The sequence below is a fragment of the Sander vitreus genome, chromosome 9, assembly GCF_031162955.1.
Source record: "Sander vitreus isolate 19-12246 chromosome 9, sanVit1, whole genome shotgun sequence".
Classification (NCBI taxonomy): domain Eukaryota; kingdom Metazoa; phylum Chordata; class Actinopteri; order Perciformes; family Percidae; genus Sander; species Sander vitreus.
The window spans coordinates 3,537,599-3,559,506 of NC_135863.1; the positions used below are offsets into that span (position 1 = coordinate 3,537,599).

At 41.7% G+C, this 21,908-nt stretch overlaps 1 protein-coding gene across 1 annotated transcript; it reads right to left on the bottom strand.

The window, feature by feature from the left end:
- Nucleotides 1-177: 177 nt before the first annotated feature.
- Nucleotides 178-5,421, bottom strand: fetub (fetuin B). Its single transcript, XM_078258110.1, has 7 exons — nucleotides 5,019-5,421; nucleotides 3,839-3,952; nucleotides 3,501-3,588; nucleotides 3,059-3,225; nucleotides 2,235-2,342; nucleotides 1,827-1,913; nucleotides 178-1,072 (listed from the first exon to the last, which is right to left on the bottom strand). The coding sequence occupies exons 1-7, from the start codon at nucleotides 5,232-5,234 to the stop codon at nucleotides 332-334; spliced, it is 1,521 nt and encodes a 506-aa protein (XP_078114236.1). The 5' UTR covers nucleotides 5,235-5,421; the 3' UTR covers nucleotides 178-331.
- Between the last annotated feature and the right edge of the window lie 16,487 nt (nucleotides 5,422-21,908).

Consider the following 21,908-nt stretch of genomic DNA (forward strand, 5'->3'; position numbering starts at 1 on the left):
TTTATTGTGCTTATATTAAACCAGCATGTTGACCAAGAATGACCCAGGGAAGCAGTCACTTTTTTCAACGTTCTTGTATCAGTTCTTTTTTAGATGCTATATAATTAAATAAAACACCCACATTCAATGAAAGTAGTGAACTGATCATTTATTTGACCTGTGAGGAGCATTGTATGGAACCATCCACGTTATTTATGTTTTGACATTTGGTTGAAAGAAAACCCACTTTTCTGATAAAGAAACTTATAGAAAATGGGTCAAATTTGACCCGAGGACAACAGGAGGGTTAGGGATCCATTCAGTTCCCAAATGAGTTCCCACTGGGCCCTCCTCATGCAGCTAGCTTGAACCTGGGGTCCTCAGCGAAGACTTGCGCCACCAGGGTGGTTCCCGCCGGCGCAGGGGGGCACTGGGCTGACACTGTGGTGGGGAAGGCCTGGATGTTGGGCTCCGTCTGTCTGGGGATCTGGGGGTCGGGCTTGAGGGGCAGGATGACTCCCACGTCTCTGACGGAGTCATGAGGGAAGATAGGCAGGGTCACGGGCTGGTCCATGGCGGGCAGTGTCCTCACCGCGCCCTTTGGGTGGTCGTGCGCCGTGGTCTCGTGCTCGTGCTCGTGATGATGGTGGTGGTGCTCGTGCTCGTGCAGGTGAGTGTGCTTGTGGTCGTGATCCAGAGCCAACTCGTGGTCGTGCTCGTGCGTGTGCACTGCGTCGCCGTGCTTGTAGTCGTGGTGCTGGTTGGGGAAGTCGCCGCTGTGGTTGTGCGCCTTGGCGTGATGAGTGTGCACATGATCGTGGCCGTGGCCGTGGTCGTGGGAGTGGGCGTGTGCGTGCCTGTGGCCGCTGGCATCGTCGTGGTCGTGAGTGTGGTGGTGGTCGCTGCCATCGGCGTGCTGCTGGGTGTTGTTGTGGTGGCTGTGGCTCTTGGTGTGGTCGTGCACGTGGTCGTGTGTATGCGCGTCGTCGGTGGCGTGTGCGTGGTCGTGGGCGTGGCTGTGTGCGTGTGTGTCTTTGTGGCTGTGGTCAGTCTCTCCGCCCAGCAGGTGCTGTTTCTTCTCTTTCTCAGCAGCCTGGAGAACACAGAAAGATTACACTAGTGATGTGCGGTACATAAAAATGGCATTCTGGTGTGGTTTGCTAGCTGCACTGTGGCTGACAGGAAGGTGCTATGGAGAGTCATTAAAACTGCACAGGGCACCATAAACACACAACTACCCACACTAGAAGACATTTACAGGACTCGATGTTTGCGTCGGGCCAAAAGCATCACACAGGACTCGTCCTTTTCACCCTGCTGCCCTCTGGGAAGCGATACAGGTCCATGAAGGCCCGCACATCCAGACTTATGAACAGTTTTTTACCCATGTGCCATAAAAGAACTGAACACTAACAAATACTGTAATGGTGCAATAGCAGGCTTTCTGCAAAATCCTGCAAATCTGACTTTTTTATTATTGTATTTACTATATTTATTGGTTTTATTCTGTGTCATTTGCCTTTATATGGGTACTGTCATCTTATTTGTGTACCACTGAGGGTGAGTTGTGGAAAAATTTTGTTGGACAGCTGCTGTCCAATGACAATAAAACATAAAGTAATAATGAATGATAAAGTTATTGAGATATCTCAATTACTTTGGTGACTATGTTGCGTTATGTTAGAAATGATTGCCAAAATGAACTTAAGTTTTAATAAATCTGAATTGAATTCTTATCCATTTAAAGAAAAAGAATAATGCATGTGTGCTTTTTTAACTTTTATTACAGAAAGTAGAAAATAGAATACGTAAATCAAAGTGACACTGTGTTTTATCACGAGTCTTACCTCAGGCTCATAGATCTCACAGTCTACGCTGGTGTCAGCATCACCAGTGGGAGAGTAGTAGAGGGATGCCTTACAGAAGCCCTTGTGCTGAGGAAAGAAGAACAAGAAAAGACAAGTAAGAGAGGAAAAAGAGGAGGGCTGATTACGCCTGTGGCTTTACTAGAGTTTATTCGGTAAGCAAAAAATGGGAGGTTACAGGCTTAAAAACTCAAATTATCCATATAAGTTATTAAACTTCAAACTAGAGAGCCAGAATAAAAACGTTATTTCTCTCAAAAGCTGGGAATACAAGCCAAATACCGTTTGACTTGAGCATGTAATGAGTCAAAACTTTGGAAGTCAAAATGAACAACACATTTGATCGAGATAACATGTTCAATGGTGAAATAACAAGTTTCCATGACTCACAGCGAACTCGCACTCCATGAGGGGGCACTTATCAGCTGCTCCTGTGCTCCTGGCGCAGGTGGTCTCCTGGATGGTGTACTCTACATTGTAGTACATCGTCATGGCCATCTGGATACATATACACAGAATTATTTTTTTAACAAAGGAACAGGCATAACAATGATATGATGATATTTTTGGTCAGCAGTTGGTCAAGGAACTTGTGAGTGAGCTAGAGAGCTTCTGAGGAGGTTGGAGCACAAAACTGTCAAACATAAATTGGGATTTCAAAGGGGTATAGGTCACATGTCAGGATTGAGAGGAAAGCAGTGTATTTAGTCATATTTTGGCAAATATATTACTGTTTATGACTTAGTAAACATTTGGATTAATCACAGAAAAGTGGATTGGTCTGCAGTAGGGGTTTCTCTGGAAAATGTGATGCTAATTTCATAGTAGAAACTTACATAAAGGAGAAATCCGAGTCGACTGTTCTCTGGGATATGTTTTCATGCTAATCGAATGTGACCAGTTTTAGCACAAAGCGCTAATTAGCTTATAACGCTAGTCGTCGTCACTAACAAGGCTCAAAATAGCACTACACTTCCACGGTAGCATAATGAGGGTCGCGTGCCCCCGACGACTAGCGTTATAAGCTAATTAGCGGTTTGCGCTAAAACTGGTCACATTCGATTAGCATGAAAACGTATCCCAGAGAACGGTCGACTCGGTACCCATGTGTTATTAACCCCTAGGTTCATTTTGCGACGGATTTGTCCTTTATACTGACATAAATGCAATCTGAACCACAGAACAAACAATTTTGTTACACGTGGGAAACGTACCCCGGCTCTAGCGCGGTTGACTTTGAGCAGAGCGAAACGACTGGACAACCCGCCCTCATTATTGAACTTCTCCAGCGAGAGAGACACAGTCTTCTGAACCTCAGCGTTGTCCAGGGACACATAAGCCGGACAGTCTGGACATATCGCAGCCACCCTAGCTGCAGGAACTGAGCAGAGAGAAAATCACAAAACATCACAAAGATTGTTTTAAAATCGTATTCTCATTTCAACACAGTGTGAGTCTTAGAAAGAAAAAATCTGTCATTTATTGAATTTATTAAGAGTCAAATAAGTCCAACTGAACTGAAAAGAACAGTTTCACCAAATATATATACGTAGTGAGTGTGAAACTAGATGTCTTATTTACTTATTTCACTTAGAAAATAAAGAAAATCACGAGTTCTTGTACTTGCTTTAATCTTTGTATTTTTATACTTTTTACCTGGTGTGACAACACAGTCGTATTTGTAGAGACGTACCACCCTGTGCACCTTACTGATGTAGATAGCAGCTTTGCACTGTCCATATACCTGCAAAGACCAATACAATAATAAGCACATACAATAGTTTAGTGTGCTGCACAAACTATGACTACTACTAAAGTATAATGCGTGTTATATTAATACAGTGAGACTTGTTGATTTAAGACTTGACAAAATAAACTTTGTTGGAAAAAAAGACTGCAACAGTATGTATATGTGCATGGATGTGGACTTTTGCATGAATGTGTTTATGAGTATGTATGCATGCAAGAGTGTGTGTGTACGTGGGTTTTCTAACCGGTGTGTCGTGGGTGGGACGAGGCTCACAGGTCTTCCAGTCCTTCTTGCTGAGAACACTGCAGTTGGTCTCCACAACATCCAGAGTCAGGTAGAAAACTATGGCGTTCTCTCCCTGTGACACACACACACACGCACACACACAGAGCACATAATGAGAAGAACATCCTAATGGAAATTATCTTCCACTGGGTAGGATAAAATGTCATCATGTGATGGTTTAAATGAGTGATGATGATAAATAAAAAAAAAAATAAAAAAAGTTTTCACTATCAGGTTCTGGTGTTTCGGTAAAAGCTGTTACCCCTCCAATAATCCTTGGTATCTCCTGATCGTTCACAAAAATCAAAACAGATCTGTCTTCTACACAGCAGGCACATCATTCATCTTTGGCTTAAATGTCTGATGTCTAAATAGTTATTACACTCATAATTAACTCATAATGAATTTTGAAAAACTCAATTTACATATTTTTATCATCCGAGTCTTTTAGTGAGGACTAAGAGGTGATCAGATTTAGGGATCGCTTGCCAGATGAGCTCTGGTAAACTGAATCCTGATTCATAATTTGCCTTTTAAACATCACCTTAAGTCATTTTCTTTTAATCATCTCTTGTGAATTTGACTTGCCTGAGCCTCGTATGCATTGTTAATTATAATAAGAGCCATCACTTTGCAGGTTGGGAGAATGTTGGAAGAACAATCCCCCTTTTATTTGGATAATTTTGGCCTTCATACCTTTTCTTTTTTTTACTTGTCTGTTTAAATGCAGACATAATATATTTAGAAACAAACACGGGACATCATACAGGATTTCAACATGTCCTCTTTTACCCACTTACAGTAATCCATTCACTTGTAAGTAAAAACAAGATTGAACATTACTCTATTACCCAACATATAGAGATATCTCCTGGTTCAACTTTAATCATTCATGCACTTTACAATAAAATAGAAAAATAGACATTTTATATACGATCAACTTTGATTTCTCTCACAAATAATTGATAGATAATTGGCCTAAACTGGGGAATTATTTAATGGAATCCGTTGTAATCTGTTTCTTCGCAGTGTCTTCAGATCACAGCAAAGAAATGTAAAGTGCTTTGACAGATATGGATTGTACTCCCAGTTGGAAAAATAAGTGGCCTGATAATCAAACTCTCTTTCTTTGGACTCACATGTTTCATCGTGTGGACGTTTGACAGGCGCTGCAGGGCGAAGATGTAGCCCTCCTGCCGGTCCTCGTTGATCTTGGTCAGAGCAAGTCCTGCAGCTCCCTTGGCCGACGCGTCCTCACACGAGCCCTGCTCAATGTCCTTTTGCTTCGCTGGTGCACCGTGGACGTGCACGCACCCCAACGCCAACATCAGCGACAACAGCACACAGTGCTTCATGGTAAAGGCCTGGAATGCCTCTGTCTCTCTCAAACACACACTGGCTGGTGGAAAAGGTGCCCACAGAGGGATGAGGTTACCTTTTATATCCTGCTCCTGTTTGCTGTAAACACACACACACACACACACACACACACACACACACACACACACACACACACACACACACACACACACACACACACACAATCACTGGCCCCCCTGTAAACCATTGATCCCCAACCTGTCCCAAAAAAAATAGTCATATCTAGGAATGCAGCATCAGTTGATTTATCTGCCAACCAATCAGCTACTGTGAGGAGTTGCACAATGGAGCTTATCAGTTGGGAGATAATCGGCCCTGCAGTCATACTCTATTCTCTGGGATCAATAGGGACAGACAGTGGGCTGGAAGTCACTTGATCGAAAAGTTAAAGAATGTAAACTAATCAAACTAGTAGTGTATTTACAATTCAACTGAAACACTGCTCATTCTGCAGCTAGCTCCTATTTATATCAGCTGACCAGTATCAGGTCACCGTTGCCATCATTACAAATGACACCTCTGGGGCATGTATGCCTTGATTATGTCAAAGTATCACAGGCCAATCACAGTCCTAGTGGTCACCACATGGTATCTCAGTAGCTGACGTAGCACTGACGTTTAATTCCAACTTGGAGGAGGCGTCTGTAGTTAGCTATGAACCCCCCTTTACTCTACAAGACATCATATGATACATGCATAGACTAGAATAGCATAGAATAACAATCTGAGCCTGTCAATGGCAAAAACAGCACTTTTAGTGGATGTACATTACAGTACGTACAGTACGGTGTGCATTTGCCCTATAGGATTACATTGCAGCCCAGTTCGGTTACAGCGTTCTTACTCAATACTGGACCAGTTTCAAAGATGTTTGTTGAAATTAGTCACTTAGACACAAATGCAAGGGAGAATATGGTCCAGGTTTAAAAAAATACTGAAATTACCCTAAACCAAAATCAAGTTTTCGGTCCTCACACATCAACAGTTGTAGACAGTCATTGTGAAACAACTGATTGCACGGCAGTTGTCTACCATTCTCCTGAACGCTGTAGTCTTCTTTGCACACAGGACACTCTGAACCAGCACCTGCACAAACCTCGTGAAGGGGAAGAGATGTTACTTTGCTGATTTCGATGCAAGCACTGCAGTGATAGTGGAACATTTGACCTATGTCATAACAAAATACACAATCCATGGAATCACAGACTAAAAATCTATATTTCTTGTGCAGCTGCTGTGTTGCAACTTCTATGAGGTAGGCTACACTTGCGTAAGACACCGTCCATACAGTACATGCCAATCTGAATTAAGTGCTTGAAGTGGATGGAAAATATTACATTATATGAGTAAAACTAATTGGAAAAACTTTGTTCTAAGATGTTTGTGCAAACGGGCACCTGTCTTTTTCAAAGTTTCTGGTACAAAATGGTGTTTTGTTTCAGAGAAAACAAAACAAATATGACAGTTTTAATTTAAGCTGCAAGCAGAAATGCTACTCTAAATATTTGAGCTCATGCAAGAATGTATGCTGACTGTCACTTTGATGAAATGTACAAATTCAAATTGAAGCAAATGACTGTTACAGTTCCTCTACACATCTTTCAAGGTGGAAAAACACATTTGCCACTTTAATTTGCAGGAATGGTGTTAATTGCATTGATTTGTGAGACTGATTAGTCAGAGGATGCAAGAGTAGATGACCATTACTGGAATTCGGTAAACCGCTTCAGATGACAGAAGAAGGAATTAGATCCAAGAGCATTACTTTTTCTCATTTTTAAGACACTTTCCTCATGTATTGTTAATAGGCATGTTAATCGCCTGTGGTAATGCAATCACAGAGGTCAGATCACACAGGCAAAAGTAGATTGCACGCAGACTGGTGTAAAAATGTAAACGTGGCCGCTCTGGGGTTAAATTTTAGCCATGTTAGTGACTGTTGGTCGATCTGTTGGCTTAAGACTTTGGTCCATTGGTCCAGAGTGAAATGTCTGAACCAATAATGAAAAGTAACAAAGTACATACATTTACTTACAGACCATACTCAGGATTGTAAGTATTGTATTATTATCAGTAGTTTAAGTATCTATTGTATGTATTATTTGGTAAATCTTGTTAATACTGATGTAATCTGTTTGTCTGTCTGTAACTGATGTGTTTTGTCCCAAACAGGTCTCTCTTGAGAATGAGACCCGAGGCCTGTACTACGAATCAAGATCAACATGCCCTGGATTTATTTCAGTTACCCGGCTTCACTAACCCTAACAACCGCGGTCCCGCATAAGCTGTGTCACGACGGTGTTTAAGAACTAGTTCAATCAACCCAGGGTTTCCCAATGCAGCGACGCGCGTTCACATAAAAGAGGCGGTGTTTGCACAGCACGACCAATCGCAAACATCTACCAGAGCCGCATATTTTACGTAAGAAGAGCAAACTATAATTCTACATAAATATGAAGAACAAAGACACAGTTTTACAGGCAAAACGCAATACAGTCGCTGCTTCCTAACACAGGAAGGAAAGCTGGCAAAAAATAGCCGACGCTGTTATGCGTAAATCACAACGCTTATCAATTTCACTTCTCCATCATTCAGTAACACGATCTGACCATAATTACACTTGTTCTTTCCATAAACTGTTGTTGCTTTAGCCTTTTATTTCAGTTGCAATCCTGGCAGTGGAAGCGATAAAAAAAAATAATATAAAAACATAATTAAAACCGATGTAGCATCGGCAACACACGGCTCAAGAAGCCGACATATAGCCTATACGTAATTCCTCAGCTGAAAATCTATATCTTACATAAAAATACCCATCTCACCACCTCTCCACCTGATCTTCTAAGAGCGGTGACGCCGTTATCAATCGAGTATTGATTGGTCAGTAGGCGGGGCTTTTACACCGGTTGATCTCTAATCTCCAACATAAACTGCTCCCGAGCAGGTTAGGTGTTCAGCATGAGTTACCACGGCGATTTAACCTGGTAACAAGTGATCCACCGTCGTGACACACAAAACCCTGGGTTGAACCTGAAGTTACCTCGTTAACGCCAAATCTTGCTTCGTAGTATAGGCCTCCTCTGTCTCAGTGAGATTACCTGTACATATGAAATTGATTATTGTAGAAAAATATAAGGGAGACTCAAGAGAATATGGAAAACATTTTTGTGCAACCCCGGTAGGGGTTTGCCAAGATTTTCATTGCCTTCTCACCAGTCTCGCATTGCCAGACCTTTCCTCCACAGGAAGGAGGGTCTGGCTAGTCCACACAGCATTCCGGGATGGGAGGAAAACGTGCTCTGGTTTATTGGCATTTCTTTAAACCAATCACAATCGTCTTGGGCGGTGCCAAGCGCCCGGACGGAGCCTCTGCAAAATAGGCTCGGGGAGGAACTTATTTTGGTTGAACATGTGTACGTTCAAAGGTTGTTTTAACATGCAACAGAAAACTCAGATTGGACAGATAGTCTAGCTGGCTGTCTGGATTTACCCTGCAGAGATCTGAGTAAAGGTTAACCATAGTCCTCAGAAATCCACCAGAGTTTAAAATGCCAACACAAAGAAAGCCCAAGGCAACGGATATCCGGCCTAATTGAGTGAAATCCGGTGGAATTTCTGTCAGAAACCGAGCAATCCCGAAGTGGAGCGTCGTGGATATAGACTACATTCTAACTAACCTATAGTGTATGTGTCAGTTGTCAGGGATTTACTTTGAGTGTGTCTTACATAAGACACAAGGTGGTGCTACAGTATATTACAACATGAGACCGACAACTGACTCACACATAGGTGTTGTTTCCAAGTAACTGGAGTGCTAGAGTGGAAGTTGAGGGTGCAGGAGGCAATCTGGTGTGGCTGTAACTAGGCAAAGACAGAAATAATGAGTTAAGGGGATGATGAGGACAAAGGGGGCTCATGCCCGAGATTTGAGGCTTAGAAACAATTCATTTCATCTGACCTTTAGGTTGCTGGAGCAGGCACGTGCACGCATAGATATCAAAAGGGGCTTGAGCACCTGCCCTTTTTCTTCCTCAAGAGAAAGTACCCTTTTTTCTGGATGCATGTTTGTTTTTTAATAATCAATATAGCCTATATATGTATATTCCTGTTTGCACACAGCTTCCCTGTCAGGCAAATCAAATCAAAATATCAGATAGGGAGATTAAAATTTGTCGATCCCTCTCTCTTTCTCTCTCTTCCTCCTCGATGCGTCTCCCCCATAGACTGGTCCCCCCCCCCGGCAGCAGTGCGCGCCTCACACACAGACACACACAGAGAGGCAGGCAGAGAGGGAGCAGTCCCTTCCAGCTCTTACCCCAACCCCAACGTTTTTCTTGGCTTGTGTGGAGGTTAGTGATGATGAAAAAAAGACCTAGCTAAACCTAAATAAATACAGTACATTAAATGTACTGTATTTATTGGAGACTCCAGGTGAACAGCTACAGTAAAATCTGTGTCTAATAACGTCATCACAATCGCCACATTGATATGCAAATTAGGCGTTCATTAAAATGCGCTAATCTATAGATGCAGCCTAAAACAAATACCATCTAAATGTGTATTTTGTAAGTTTTATTTCCATTAGAGTAAAAGGAGACATGGAAGCAAAATGGACCAAAATCTCTAAATTGACCACAACATGAAAACAGTGACCTGAATTAAACAGTAACTTCATCATTTGGATCGCAGGCTCCTCATCTAATAATAACAGTGCTTCTTCATTATTGATGCAGTGTTTTTCCTGTAAAATTAACAAATTTGAAGCAACAGCCTTTTTCAGTTTAGTGTGAAGATTTTTGTTGTTGAAAAAGATTTTTTGAAGTCCAGCAGCAGCTTGACTTGTCTTCAACCTCCCCAAGTTCTCTCATGCTGCACTCCGCTCTGCGTCAGCCAACCTGCTTGCTGCCCCCTCACAGCGAGGGACAACTAATCGCTCAATGTAATCCCGACTGTTCGTTGTCCTGGCTCCTAAATGGTGGAATGAGCTCCCTGTTGACATCAGGACGGCTGAAAGCCTACGCATCTTCCGCCGAAGGCTTAAAACACATCTCTTCCGACTACGCCTCGGACAAACATAAACAAAGTATATATATTTCTTGAAGCTACACTTTCATATGGCTCGTTGTAGTTTTGCTTATTTAAAGCTACTGTACTTGCACTTACTGCTTGTTGTCTGGAGTTTGCACCTTCAGGGTTGAAAGCATTTAATTGGAAGTCGCTTTGGATAAAAGCGCCAGATAAATGACATGTAATGTAATGTAATGTAATGTAATGTAATTCAAATGATTTATTGCAAATAAATAAATTGAATTATATTGCCTTGAAAGGATGTAACTGCTGCATCACCTTGTAGGGAGAGAATAGTACATGTTGTTACTGACTGACCGGAGAGTGCCTGAATAATTCAAAGGGGTTAGCAACAACTACTTGTTGACTTAAAACATTCAACAATGTGGATGAATATGAATACATTTGAACTCCTACTCACTACTTTGTATGAAGTCATGCTGACATTGAATTATTGCGTAACAAGAAAACATAAAAGGTTCAAAAAGCTATTTTCTGCAGCATTAAGTGCGGCTCCTTACGCTAACACTGAATAAACATAGAACATAGACAGCCTTTAACATTACATGGGACCCAAAATACACAATTCCATAAATACATGTATCACTTTGGTTGCCCGCTAGATAATTATGACTCTTAAGGTCGTTCTGCAAACATCATCAACACAGCCAAAGTGCACCATGACTTGTTTACTTTCTTTCAGGAACCCTGGTAATATTTACTACTGATATATTACACTGTACTGGAAAGCAGAAATACAAGGTCAGACAGGTTTTCCACTTATATTGAAAACATGTTGGCTGCGTAATAAACCATATGCATTCTGACATTATTACAATAAGCAGAGGTTCCCTTTTTTCTTCCTGTCATACGAGACCCTGACGTTTGTTACTACGCAGACCATCCTCCAGCACAACAGCTGCGACATGGTCCAAAACACTTACAGGCCGCCTGCAGACTAACGGTTTTAAGGTTTGTCTCTAGAGGGGCCTGTGGTCAATCTGTAATACTCAATGTTTATATGACATAACCACAGATGTAATGATATTTATAGAAAGATGGTGTGTGTGTTCATGGCTACATACACTACAATATACAGCAGTGACTTCTTTATGAACTTTGCAATTCTAACCAGCAGAGCTTTATTTGTGCTATATAATAAATGTAACAAAAATACAAATAAAAAAACAAATCATGACTTCAACAAAACGCCAGATTTTAAAACACCAACACAAATTATTTAAGAAGGAGTATCTTTATGTGTGATAAAAAAAGACTTAAATGGGATCAACGGTTGTTATGGGAACACTTTCCAGTTTTAAATTGGCTTCCTCGAGTGGTAATTTAAGTGTTGTCAAAGCACTATTGTGAGACGCGTCAAGCTAAAGTAAGGCTTTGTTAAACACAGAAAACATATTTTAGGTGTCAACTGCAGGCCAACAGTCTGTCATTATTAAAGAGACAGAGGAGTTGTGGAAATTCAATTGAATTCAATTGTATTCTTTTACTTGTGAACCAGATTAAGTGGACACACTACGAATACAGAGAAAAAAGTACGTTTTTTAAACTCTGTCTTTTTTTAATCGACCTATTCCTGCATTAACGGGAATGTGGCACTATGTTATCAATCATTTGGTTTGTTTTGAAAATCTGACAACAGAGAATCTAGTACATTTTATTTTGAGAGCGTTGTAGAGAGCTGTAAAACAGCAGCGGCTGTGCCTTACCAGGGTTGACATATACATTTTATTTAAGCATCAAGCGAAAAAAGTAAAAGTGTGGCCTTGTGTTCATGTATCTGTCAGTGTCACATCGTTTGTTACACGGTCAGTGGCTCCCATTAAGCTCGTTGTTCTGGACTTCTAGACGAGACAAAACACTCTGCCGAGCACTTCTAACTTCTAACTCCATAGCAACACACACAAATAAGGCCAAGCACATAAATATGACACAGATTGAAGCATGCAAACAAACACACACCACTCTGTGACTTATCCATCATTGCGCTGTCACCACGTTTGATCAAAGATGTGAATGTGGCCACCCAACAACAGCAGTTCTGATAGGTATCTTAACGTACATTATGTTCCACACGTAGCCTTACCACAGCTCATTATGCACGGCCATGACTGACTCACTGCGAGGCCTATAAACAATCACAGCAGTAGTCTCCTTTCCTCCTCTGCATCTGAAGCATGAGTTCTTTGCTACGGGTCATTTAGCCGAAGCTGGAAAAGTCTAGTTCTTTGTTTGGGTTCGATATGCTAATTGTCACAGCTGAGGGCACATAATGAAAGCGTTTTTTACGGTAATCCCCAATCAACTTTTTTGTTTTTGGAACCAGCCAGTGTTTAACTGCTGTGTCAGACTAAACTCCTCAAAGATACCAGTTTTTTTTTTTTTTTTTATAAAACTGTTCTAGTCCTGTCTATTACCATATGTGGAGAGGTTGGGGAGGAGGAGCTTGCATGGTGTGAGAGTGAATCTGTGTCGACTTGAAGAATTCTACCTTTACTTGCAGCCATTGCACAACTGTAGCCCAACCGGCACCGTCAGACACCGCCTACCAAGAGCCTGGGTCTGTCCCAGGTTTCTCCCTAAAAGGGAGTTTTTCCTCGCCACTGTCGCACTAAATGCTTGCTCTTGGGGGAATTACTGGAATTTTTGGGTCCTTGTAAATTATAGCGTGTGGTCTAGACCTACTCTATCTGTAAAGTGTCTTGAGATAACTCTTGTTATGATTTGATACTATAAATAAAATTAAATTGAATTTTCTGAAAACATGTCATTTGCTGCACGCAAACAAGGAGGCATGGAACAGAGAAAGTACAGCGTCACCTAATATCCACTTGGGTTGGGATACGTTTGTTTTTTTTTCATTACCGGTGCTAAAACGATACCTTTAGCTGCAGACTGTTGTACGTCCCAGTGGAGTAAAATTCAGCCACACTTTAGAACGTTTGGCTGGCAGCATTTTGCACTTGTTTAAGCCAGCTACTTGCTTATGGTAGGCTAACATTACCTGCTGCCAAGTGTAGTGTTAACAAGCGTCACATGCAGTGATGCGTATGTCACCTGTAACGTTAGTTTTGGAGCAACAGGCTGCATGCATTAAAGTGGAACCGAAAGTAGGCACCGAAATCTGCGTTGTCCTTCGTTTGCACCGGGTTTTGGTATCCAACCCTAATATCCACTGATGCTACAGTGCTGGGCTACTTTAGCAATAAGCCACAAGATAACGTGGTTTACAGAGATTTTAGAACAGCTAAGGGGCAGAGCTGTAACCTGACGCAGCAGATGGTTTGTTACACAGAACCATCCGAGAAGCCATCATCTGAAACTGATTGGAAAAGGGCAGGCACTTTCTGGACAAGCGATGAACCATTTGTCTATCACATACACCATTGTTATTTTGAAACGAACAGCCGCGGCCATCACACACACCTAAACCATGCCCGTAGTCCAAGTTGAAATGCAGAGCTGACTTCTTTAGTTGTTCTAGAGTCTTCTTTACCGTACTTCACACCAAGCCAGAACATTTCATCTGAATGTTTAAAATAAATGATCACTGGCTTCCAATGACCATTACAACCCCTTTTGTTCCTCATACTTTTATTTCTCTGTTGCTCATCCAAAAGAGGGTAAAGGTGTGGGATGGGAAGATGCATTGACCATGTCGTCATGGTGGAGGTGTCATCCTGAGTGAGAGAGGGGGTGAAGAAGTGCATCCTGCTCTGCTGCACCTACCTGGTGAGTCATAAATAGGAGGACAACGAGGTGAATGGATCTCACCATCCTATTACTAATTTCCATTTTAATGAAGGTCATGAGGCAGATAGTCTCGCATTGCCAGACCTTCCTCCACAGCGCTGCGGAGGAGGGTCTGGCTAGTCCACACAGCATTCCAGGATGGCAGAAAAATGTGCTCTGGTTTATTGGCATCTTTAAGGTCATACAACCTTTTTTTACATTCAAGTGACCTCACTGCAGCACAAATATTCTAATAGCCCAGTTTTTCCTGAAAAAAATGATATTCATAAATTGACTGTAGACAACAGGTTTGATGTTTTACAAGCTTTTTTAGAAAATAAAACCAGACGGACAATGAACTGTAAAAATGACCTCAGGGTTCTGAGCGTTAAAACAATTATAATCGTCTTGGGCGGTGCTAAGCACTGGATGGAGCAACAGTGCGTATGCAAAATAGCCTCGGGAAGGAACGTGTACATTCAAAGGTTGTTTTAGTCGTGCAACAGAAAACTCAGATTGGACAGATAGTCTAGCTAGCTGTCTGGATTTACCCTGCAGAGATCTGAGGAGCAGTTAACCATAGTCCTCAGAAATCAACCGGAGTTTAAAATTACAACACAAGGAAAGCGGAAGGTAATGGACATCTGGACGAAAAGAGTGACTCTCCTCTTTGATAAAGCTTATAGTTAGGGCTGGCCCAGGTTTACCTTGGACCAGCTCTTAGTTATGCTGCTATAGTTTTTATAGTCCTCTCTCTCTCTCCATCTGTGTGCATTCATATCCCTTTAATGCAGGGAGCCTCTTCCCTGGATTCCTTATGCTTTCTCGCCTTGCAGATTTCCTTGGATTGTGGTGGCACCTGGATCGTGTTTGCAGCCGCTGCCGTGGTCCTGCTCGACGCCCTGCTCGACGCCCTGCTACTACTATTATTTATAGCCAAAGTTCTATTATTTTTTTTCACTATAATTTAATCACTCTAACTTCTAACTGCTAGAAGTACTGTATTATGAATCATATTTCTGTACATCTGTATCTGTTTCTCTGTGTTCCAACCGGCAGCGGCAGATGGCTGCCTACGAAGAGCCTGGTTCCGTCTGAGGTTTCCGACCATTTAAAGGAAGTTTTTCCTCCCCACCAAACGCTTGCTCTTGGGGGGAATTGTTGGGTCTCTGTAAATTATAGGGTGGTCTAGACCTAGTCTTTCTGTAAAGTGTCCTGAGAAAACTTCTTGTATGATTTGACACTATAGATACAATTGCATTTAATTGAATGTCCTCTTCATACACTGTTCATATTAGAGTGCGGATCGGGCTGCATTTTTCTGTCCGAGCCCGGCCCGCGTCCGACAGAACAGTAACCGAACCCGGCCCGAGCTCGACAGCCATTAAGATATTTATGTCCGAGCCCGAGATAAAATGTTCAATGCCTTATCGCGCTGATGTCACCGAGCCCGACCCGAACCCGAACATCATTTCTAAATATCTGTCCGGGTCCCGTCGGGCTCGGTTCGGGTATCCATCCTCTAGTCCATATGGAGTCTCATATCCTAATTATAAACAGTTCAGGAATAATCAGGATATTTTGAATTTTGTAAGCAAACTGCAGTAATCCCCTCCTCTAATTTCAAGCTGTCCTCCACCTAACTGATGGGAATGAATTAGAGGGTTTATGGAGGGTTTTGCTGTCCATCCTCTGATGAGCTGTGAGATCAGTGGCAATCAGGAAAGGCGTTAGCAGGATAAGTTATTGAGACTAAGCCACATTAGCAGAGCCTATTCCCTGTCACCTAATGTGGTTTATGAGGGTCAATATCTGCCGCCCTGATGCTGCCTCGTCTCCTCTTGACCTTTGAAGCCATTCGTAACATTGTAAATGTGATGTGGCCCACAACTGCCTGCATTAAACCCACTGATTTTTTAAATCTCACGATGGCCTTCCTGCTAAACTGCTACATGAAATAACTTGTAATGCTGCTTACTGTATTTCATCAGCTATCTTGTTTTGGTAGCTTACGTGTCAGCTTGTCAGTTTTGCTTTGGAAACAACCTGCTGAAAATTCCCAGTGCAAAATAGTAAAGGAGGATATGTAAATATAAACACCATCAACACTAGAGGCTAACTTACATCACTTGACCTACATACAAGGGTATTCTGAAGTACAGACTTTATTGTAAGTAGTTTGTATGATAATACAAAAATTGTCAAGACAGTCTTTCCCTAACGTGAACCAACCTAACCAAACTTAACTACAGGGGTAAATTATCATAAAAGGCCTGTTCAAATCAATTTCAGAGCAGTAATAAAGGTCATTTTGGGAGCAACTGACCTATTTTGTCTTTTAGGTTTGAGTACTTGTTGGGTCAGTGTTTTTTATTTATTTATTTCCCCTATAATTTTCCAGGCAAGTCAATAAGAACAGATTCTTACATACAATGGCAGCCTGACAGTTGGCAAAGCCACTTAGGGAAAGGGAATGAGGGCTTTTTCACCTCAGGGCACCAAAGAAGTGTCATGCTGTGAGATTCCATCTAGCAGAGAACAGCCACCAGGCTGCTGGTTTGAGAAGTGTAAACTTATGAGAAGCCGCCTAGGCCAGAATTGAATACTTTACATGCACATACATATATACTTCAATTGCACGTACATGTACTAAACATTTGCACATACATATATACTTCACCTGCTCATACATATATACTGGTACTATACACTTGCACATACATACTCAGTGACGGAATGGGAACAAAAAACGGCCCTGGCATTTCCACCCACCAGCGGCCCACCGGTAGGGGGGGTCGCAGATAGAACTTTTGATGCACGGAAAGAACACGCACTTTTGATAGCCCAGCATAGACATATAAAAAAAAAAGAATAAATCGTCAGAGCCAGCCGCTCCATAATAATATAATGTTCTGAAGTAGCCAAACTCACTGTACCTACACTCCCTCCTGCAGCTTTGGTCTCCATCTCTGTTGCTTCTGGTAATCTACATTCAGACCCACAGCAGGCTTGTTGTTCTGTGTTGGTTAGTTCCATAGATTCATTATCCATGTCTATCTCTTCATCCTCCTCTTGCTCGTTTTGTTCTTCCTCTCCCTCATATTCCTCACTGTCCTGTCTTTCTCCCTGGTGTGCTGGCTCAGATGTGTCGCTAACATGGTAGCAGTATTAGCGCTAATGCTAGCTGAAGCTGCACTTGATTTTAAAACAAATCAGTCAGTTTGCAGCATTTTTCAACTCCAGCCAACAGTGCTCTCTTATATTTCTCTCTCTTTTTCTCTGCCCCCCTCGTGTCGCTAGATGCCTCGATTATTTTTTTTGCCAATAGTATAACTTCCAACTTCCAACTTCCAACCATAGCTTCCAACTTCCAGTTTTCAACTTCCAACAACCACGCTGATAGACAGTAGACGCTGACGCGATCTACTCGATTCTGTCTTGAAATTCCCAGAAGGCATTGCTACATTTTAACTTTTGCAAACAAATATTCAAATAAAAGAAATGCAGGTAGATTTGTTTTATTTAAAACCATGCACGTTTACGTTTTGGAACATCTGATCTGAATAAGTAATTTTGCTACAAAACAATACAGACTAATGTAAAAGTTTGTGACTAGAGGGTAACCATGACTGTGATATTGAGAGACTCATACGTGGTATAAATACTGATCAGATTACATTATTACTAGGTGTGGAGGATTTGGACAAATGTAGCTATTGTTTGGCCAAAGAACTTTATTGTTGATGCTTGAAAGGGGCCGACAGAAATTATATGGGCCGCTGTTTCCAATGAAGTGGCCGCATGGCTGTGACAATCTCTGATTGGCCGTCTGGCCCAAACGGCCTATGAGGGCCCACGGCCCCTCTGGCATCTGCCCAAATGCCAGATTACCAGTCCGTTACTGCACATACTGTATATAGGCAACTTCACTTGCGCATATATATATATATATATACACACACAGCATGTTTTTGAGCCAGGCCAGTGGTGCTCACCCAAGAAGTCAAAGTTTTCAGTTATCCAGTGAAATATCAACACGTAGGCTACAATATCAATTGTCACAAAATTCAGTACATACATTTATTGTTCTCAGATGATGAATCCTTCTGATTTTGGTGATCCCCTATCTTTTCCTTCAGCAGTTTTTTAGGTTTCCTTATCATACATTGAGCTAATCGAATTGGAGACCTGTTGTAAGAGGTACAAATACCCCAAAAAAAGGAAAATATACCGTAGCTATGAGTAAAATACGCTGTTATACTTGCTGGCTCCTTTCAATTTGCATCTTGATTTTCTCCATGTTTCATTTTCGATCTTTCATCTCTCTAATTTAGACTAGAGTCTTGGCTCCTCCCAGTTTGTACTGTTTTTCTGTGCATTCGTCGCTGTCCATCAACAGGTCTTACCGAACGCCTGCATATCTATGTGTAGCAGCTGATGAGTTGCTTTTTGCCCTGTTGAAAGATGGAGCTGGCTTCTCATGTGCAATGTGAGTGTACCAGGAGCACACAGAGCCATCATCACCTTGCTGCTGTGTAATCCTGGCCTCTGGCGCCCTAATCACATCCTGCTGTCTGCAACAGGAGATTGCGAAGCAAAATTCATAATCAACCCCTTGTTGATAGGAACCAAATACACCTATCACACTGTTAAATTCCAACTAAAATGAAATTGCATATTTTTTGTCTGCTACACCATACACACTGCTCAGTGAATCACTTGCCCTGTGTTTGGGAAAAAATGCTTTCAGAAGATAATAGGGAGCAAGCACATTTAAGATTCAGAAGACCATTTGCCAAACCATCATTATCTTCTCTGATCGTAGTCATTTAGTTTTTTAAATTGGCCACGCTGTTAGAATTCATTATTTCTTAAAAGGGGTCCTTTGGCAGCAATCCATGCTTTAAAAGCCTGTGCTACAAATCATGAAAGGTACACATCTCTGCTTCAGATGCTCAAATCACTCAGAGAAAAGACTCCAAGCTGCTTTTAGGCATCAGATAAAAGGAAAAGATTTAGACATGATGTCATGTGTAAAAGAGGCACTGGGAGACAGAGAGCAGGAAAGAGGGAGGTAATGCTTGTTTTCATGCATGCATTTCTCAGAAGGGTTTTCCACCAGACTTTGAATCTACATCTGCTTGCCTGTAGCTTAATCTCATTTATTTATTACCTGGGATTAAGGCTGCAGATGTTGAATCAGTTTGTCTTCTCAGGCCAAGATGAATGAGAAGATTAAATAGGAAGCATCTCGGTAGTTGCATGAAGGACACGGAAGTCATATGCCCCATGCTGTATTCAGCTGACAGCCCGCTGATTTTGCCATTGTTTCTAATCAGTCACACACCAATCACAGCTTATTATCACGTTTACAAATGACTCCCTCTTCACGGATCCCTGCTACACCAAAGCTTTGCCTCAACAACGCAAGCCTCCACATGGTTCAAAAGTTAAAATTGTATTTAATGTTGTGCTTTGGACCCACTCTTGTATACCCTTTGGGGGTTTTCTACATTGCGCTCCCTGTTTTGCCTTAGCATGCTGCTTAGTTAAAGGTGCAGTAGGTAAGACTTAAAAAACTAACTTTCTGTCATATTTGCTGAAACTGACCCTATGTTCCAGTAGAACTACATGAAGCAGGTCATTTAAAATAAATCCAGCTCCTCTGGCTCCAACTACAGCCTGTAGTGTGATTTGCAAAAATCCACAGCTCCCTGTTCAGATGCACCAATCAGGGCCAGGGGGGGGTGTCTAACTGCGTGTCAATCACTGCTCATGCACACACATTCATTCTCCCTTGTGGGGAGAGGGGCTTAGGAGACCGTTTTGGGCTTTAGACTGAGAAGTTGTTGATGTTCAAATGTTTTGGCCAAGTCCTGGATATTTGCAATCCTACACCTTTAATGCAGGGAGCATCTGAATGAGAGTGGAGCCATCAGCGCCGAGCATAACTGTGTTTCCGTTAAATCTCTGACGAGAGTGTTCCTGACTAAACGAACAATTACCATGATAACCACATTCAGGCATCTTCAAAAACCTCTTTCACAAACACCCGAACAGGCCTTGCTGTGTTGTTGAGCTGCTTTCTGGATTCATTGATAGATGCCAATCCTGTTTCAAGCTGCCGAGGTCAGACCAGGTCTTGTGATATTTAGATAGAGGAGGAGATTCTGTCAGCGGACTGTTCAGACATTCAGACGGCTGGACTTTAGTCATCTGTGGTGCTAGACATTTTGATTGCCTCTAACTGTTGCTCAGCAGCAGATCAAAACAGGTCTTCTTTTTAAGCTGCTGTGCCAAATCCTATTCCTTTTATTGCTGTAGTCATGCTTGCTGCCTTCTTCATCTCTCTTTGATAAAGTTAATTATTGTTGTTAGACCTGGTTGTAAATGGCAAGATCATTTTAACGTACATATTATTTCAGTCCCTGAAGGTTTAACAGAGAGGCTGTATAGTATAATCCACTATAGAAAATTCAGAAAAAGCAAACACTCCACCATCAGCTTTGACACATTCCAGCGCACTGCTGCCACAACATATGAGCTGTCTCCCATGTCTACACTACAAACTGATTCGATGCATGTTTGGAGTATGTTGACACTGTAAGTTACAACATTAGGTACTTAAGAAACTGTTCTTGATGTTTGTGCTGTAGATGGACACCATTGTAATACAATGCCATGCAAACATGGAGGAGTACTCACTGCTGCAAATGTCTTTAAATGAACTGAAGATGGTAGTGAGACAGCCCAAGGAGAACAAAACAACTCCTTTGTCCCTAATCACATTTTGCGTTGTTTCCAGCTCACTGTAAAACTTTTCACTGTAAATTTACAGTAATATACTGGCAGCAGCTTTGCCAGTAAACTACTGTTTATTTACAGTATGCACACTGTTTTTAAATTTTAAGGTATTTTACTGTAAATAGACACAGTTTCTTACCGTATTATTTTATTTATTTACAGTAATATTCAGGCTGCTGTGTACTTCCTTGGTATTAACAGTAAATACTGGTAACACTTGAAGGTATCTACATAAGCGTGAGATGACAGTCATGACACATGAACCCTAACCCCTAACCATAACTTGTCATGACAAAACCCGAATGCGAAGTGTTATGTCATAAACGTTTAGGACTTGTTTATAATGTTTATGGCACGTTCATGTCACTCTTATGTAGATACCTTCAAGTAAAGTGTAACCTAAATACCTGTAACATTCACAGATAGTGCTGTAATAGTATAATTTTCTTCCAGAATACATTGCCACTTACAGTATGATCCTGTATAACATTAAAACAGTAAGATACTGTGAGATTTTAGCTGTAAACTCACATCAAAGGTTTAGAGTGTCAAAAGAGTAAAGTATAGAGTACATGATGCCTGAGGACAGTCGAGGTTGGTGGTGAGACAGGTCTAAGAGGATGTCAAGAAACAAGAAAGTATTACATCTTTGGAAAAATATTTCGCTTTTTTGTTTAATTGGCAGTGACATTCCACCTTTACAGTTTGAATGACGGTTTGATTGGAGGGTTTTTGTATTAGTATGAAACAAGTGCAGTGCCTGTTTAAAACGTGCCTGTTCAGAACGGGCCGATTGCTTGGCCTCTCGAGAACCACTCGTTCCAAACAACTTCACACTCGACCCTGCGCTGCCTTGGGTCCTGAGCAATACAGCTGCTATGACATAGTTGCGTGCCCGCGCATTGCTAAGAGTATACCGCGTCATTTGCTAACAGCATTTTGCAAACATTTGAACACGTATTGCAACATGTCCTGTTACTGCAAAGCAGAAATGTCAATCCTTTTTTTTTGTAAACTGCAAAAAAAAT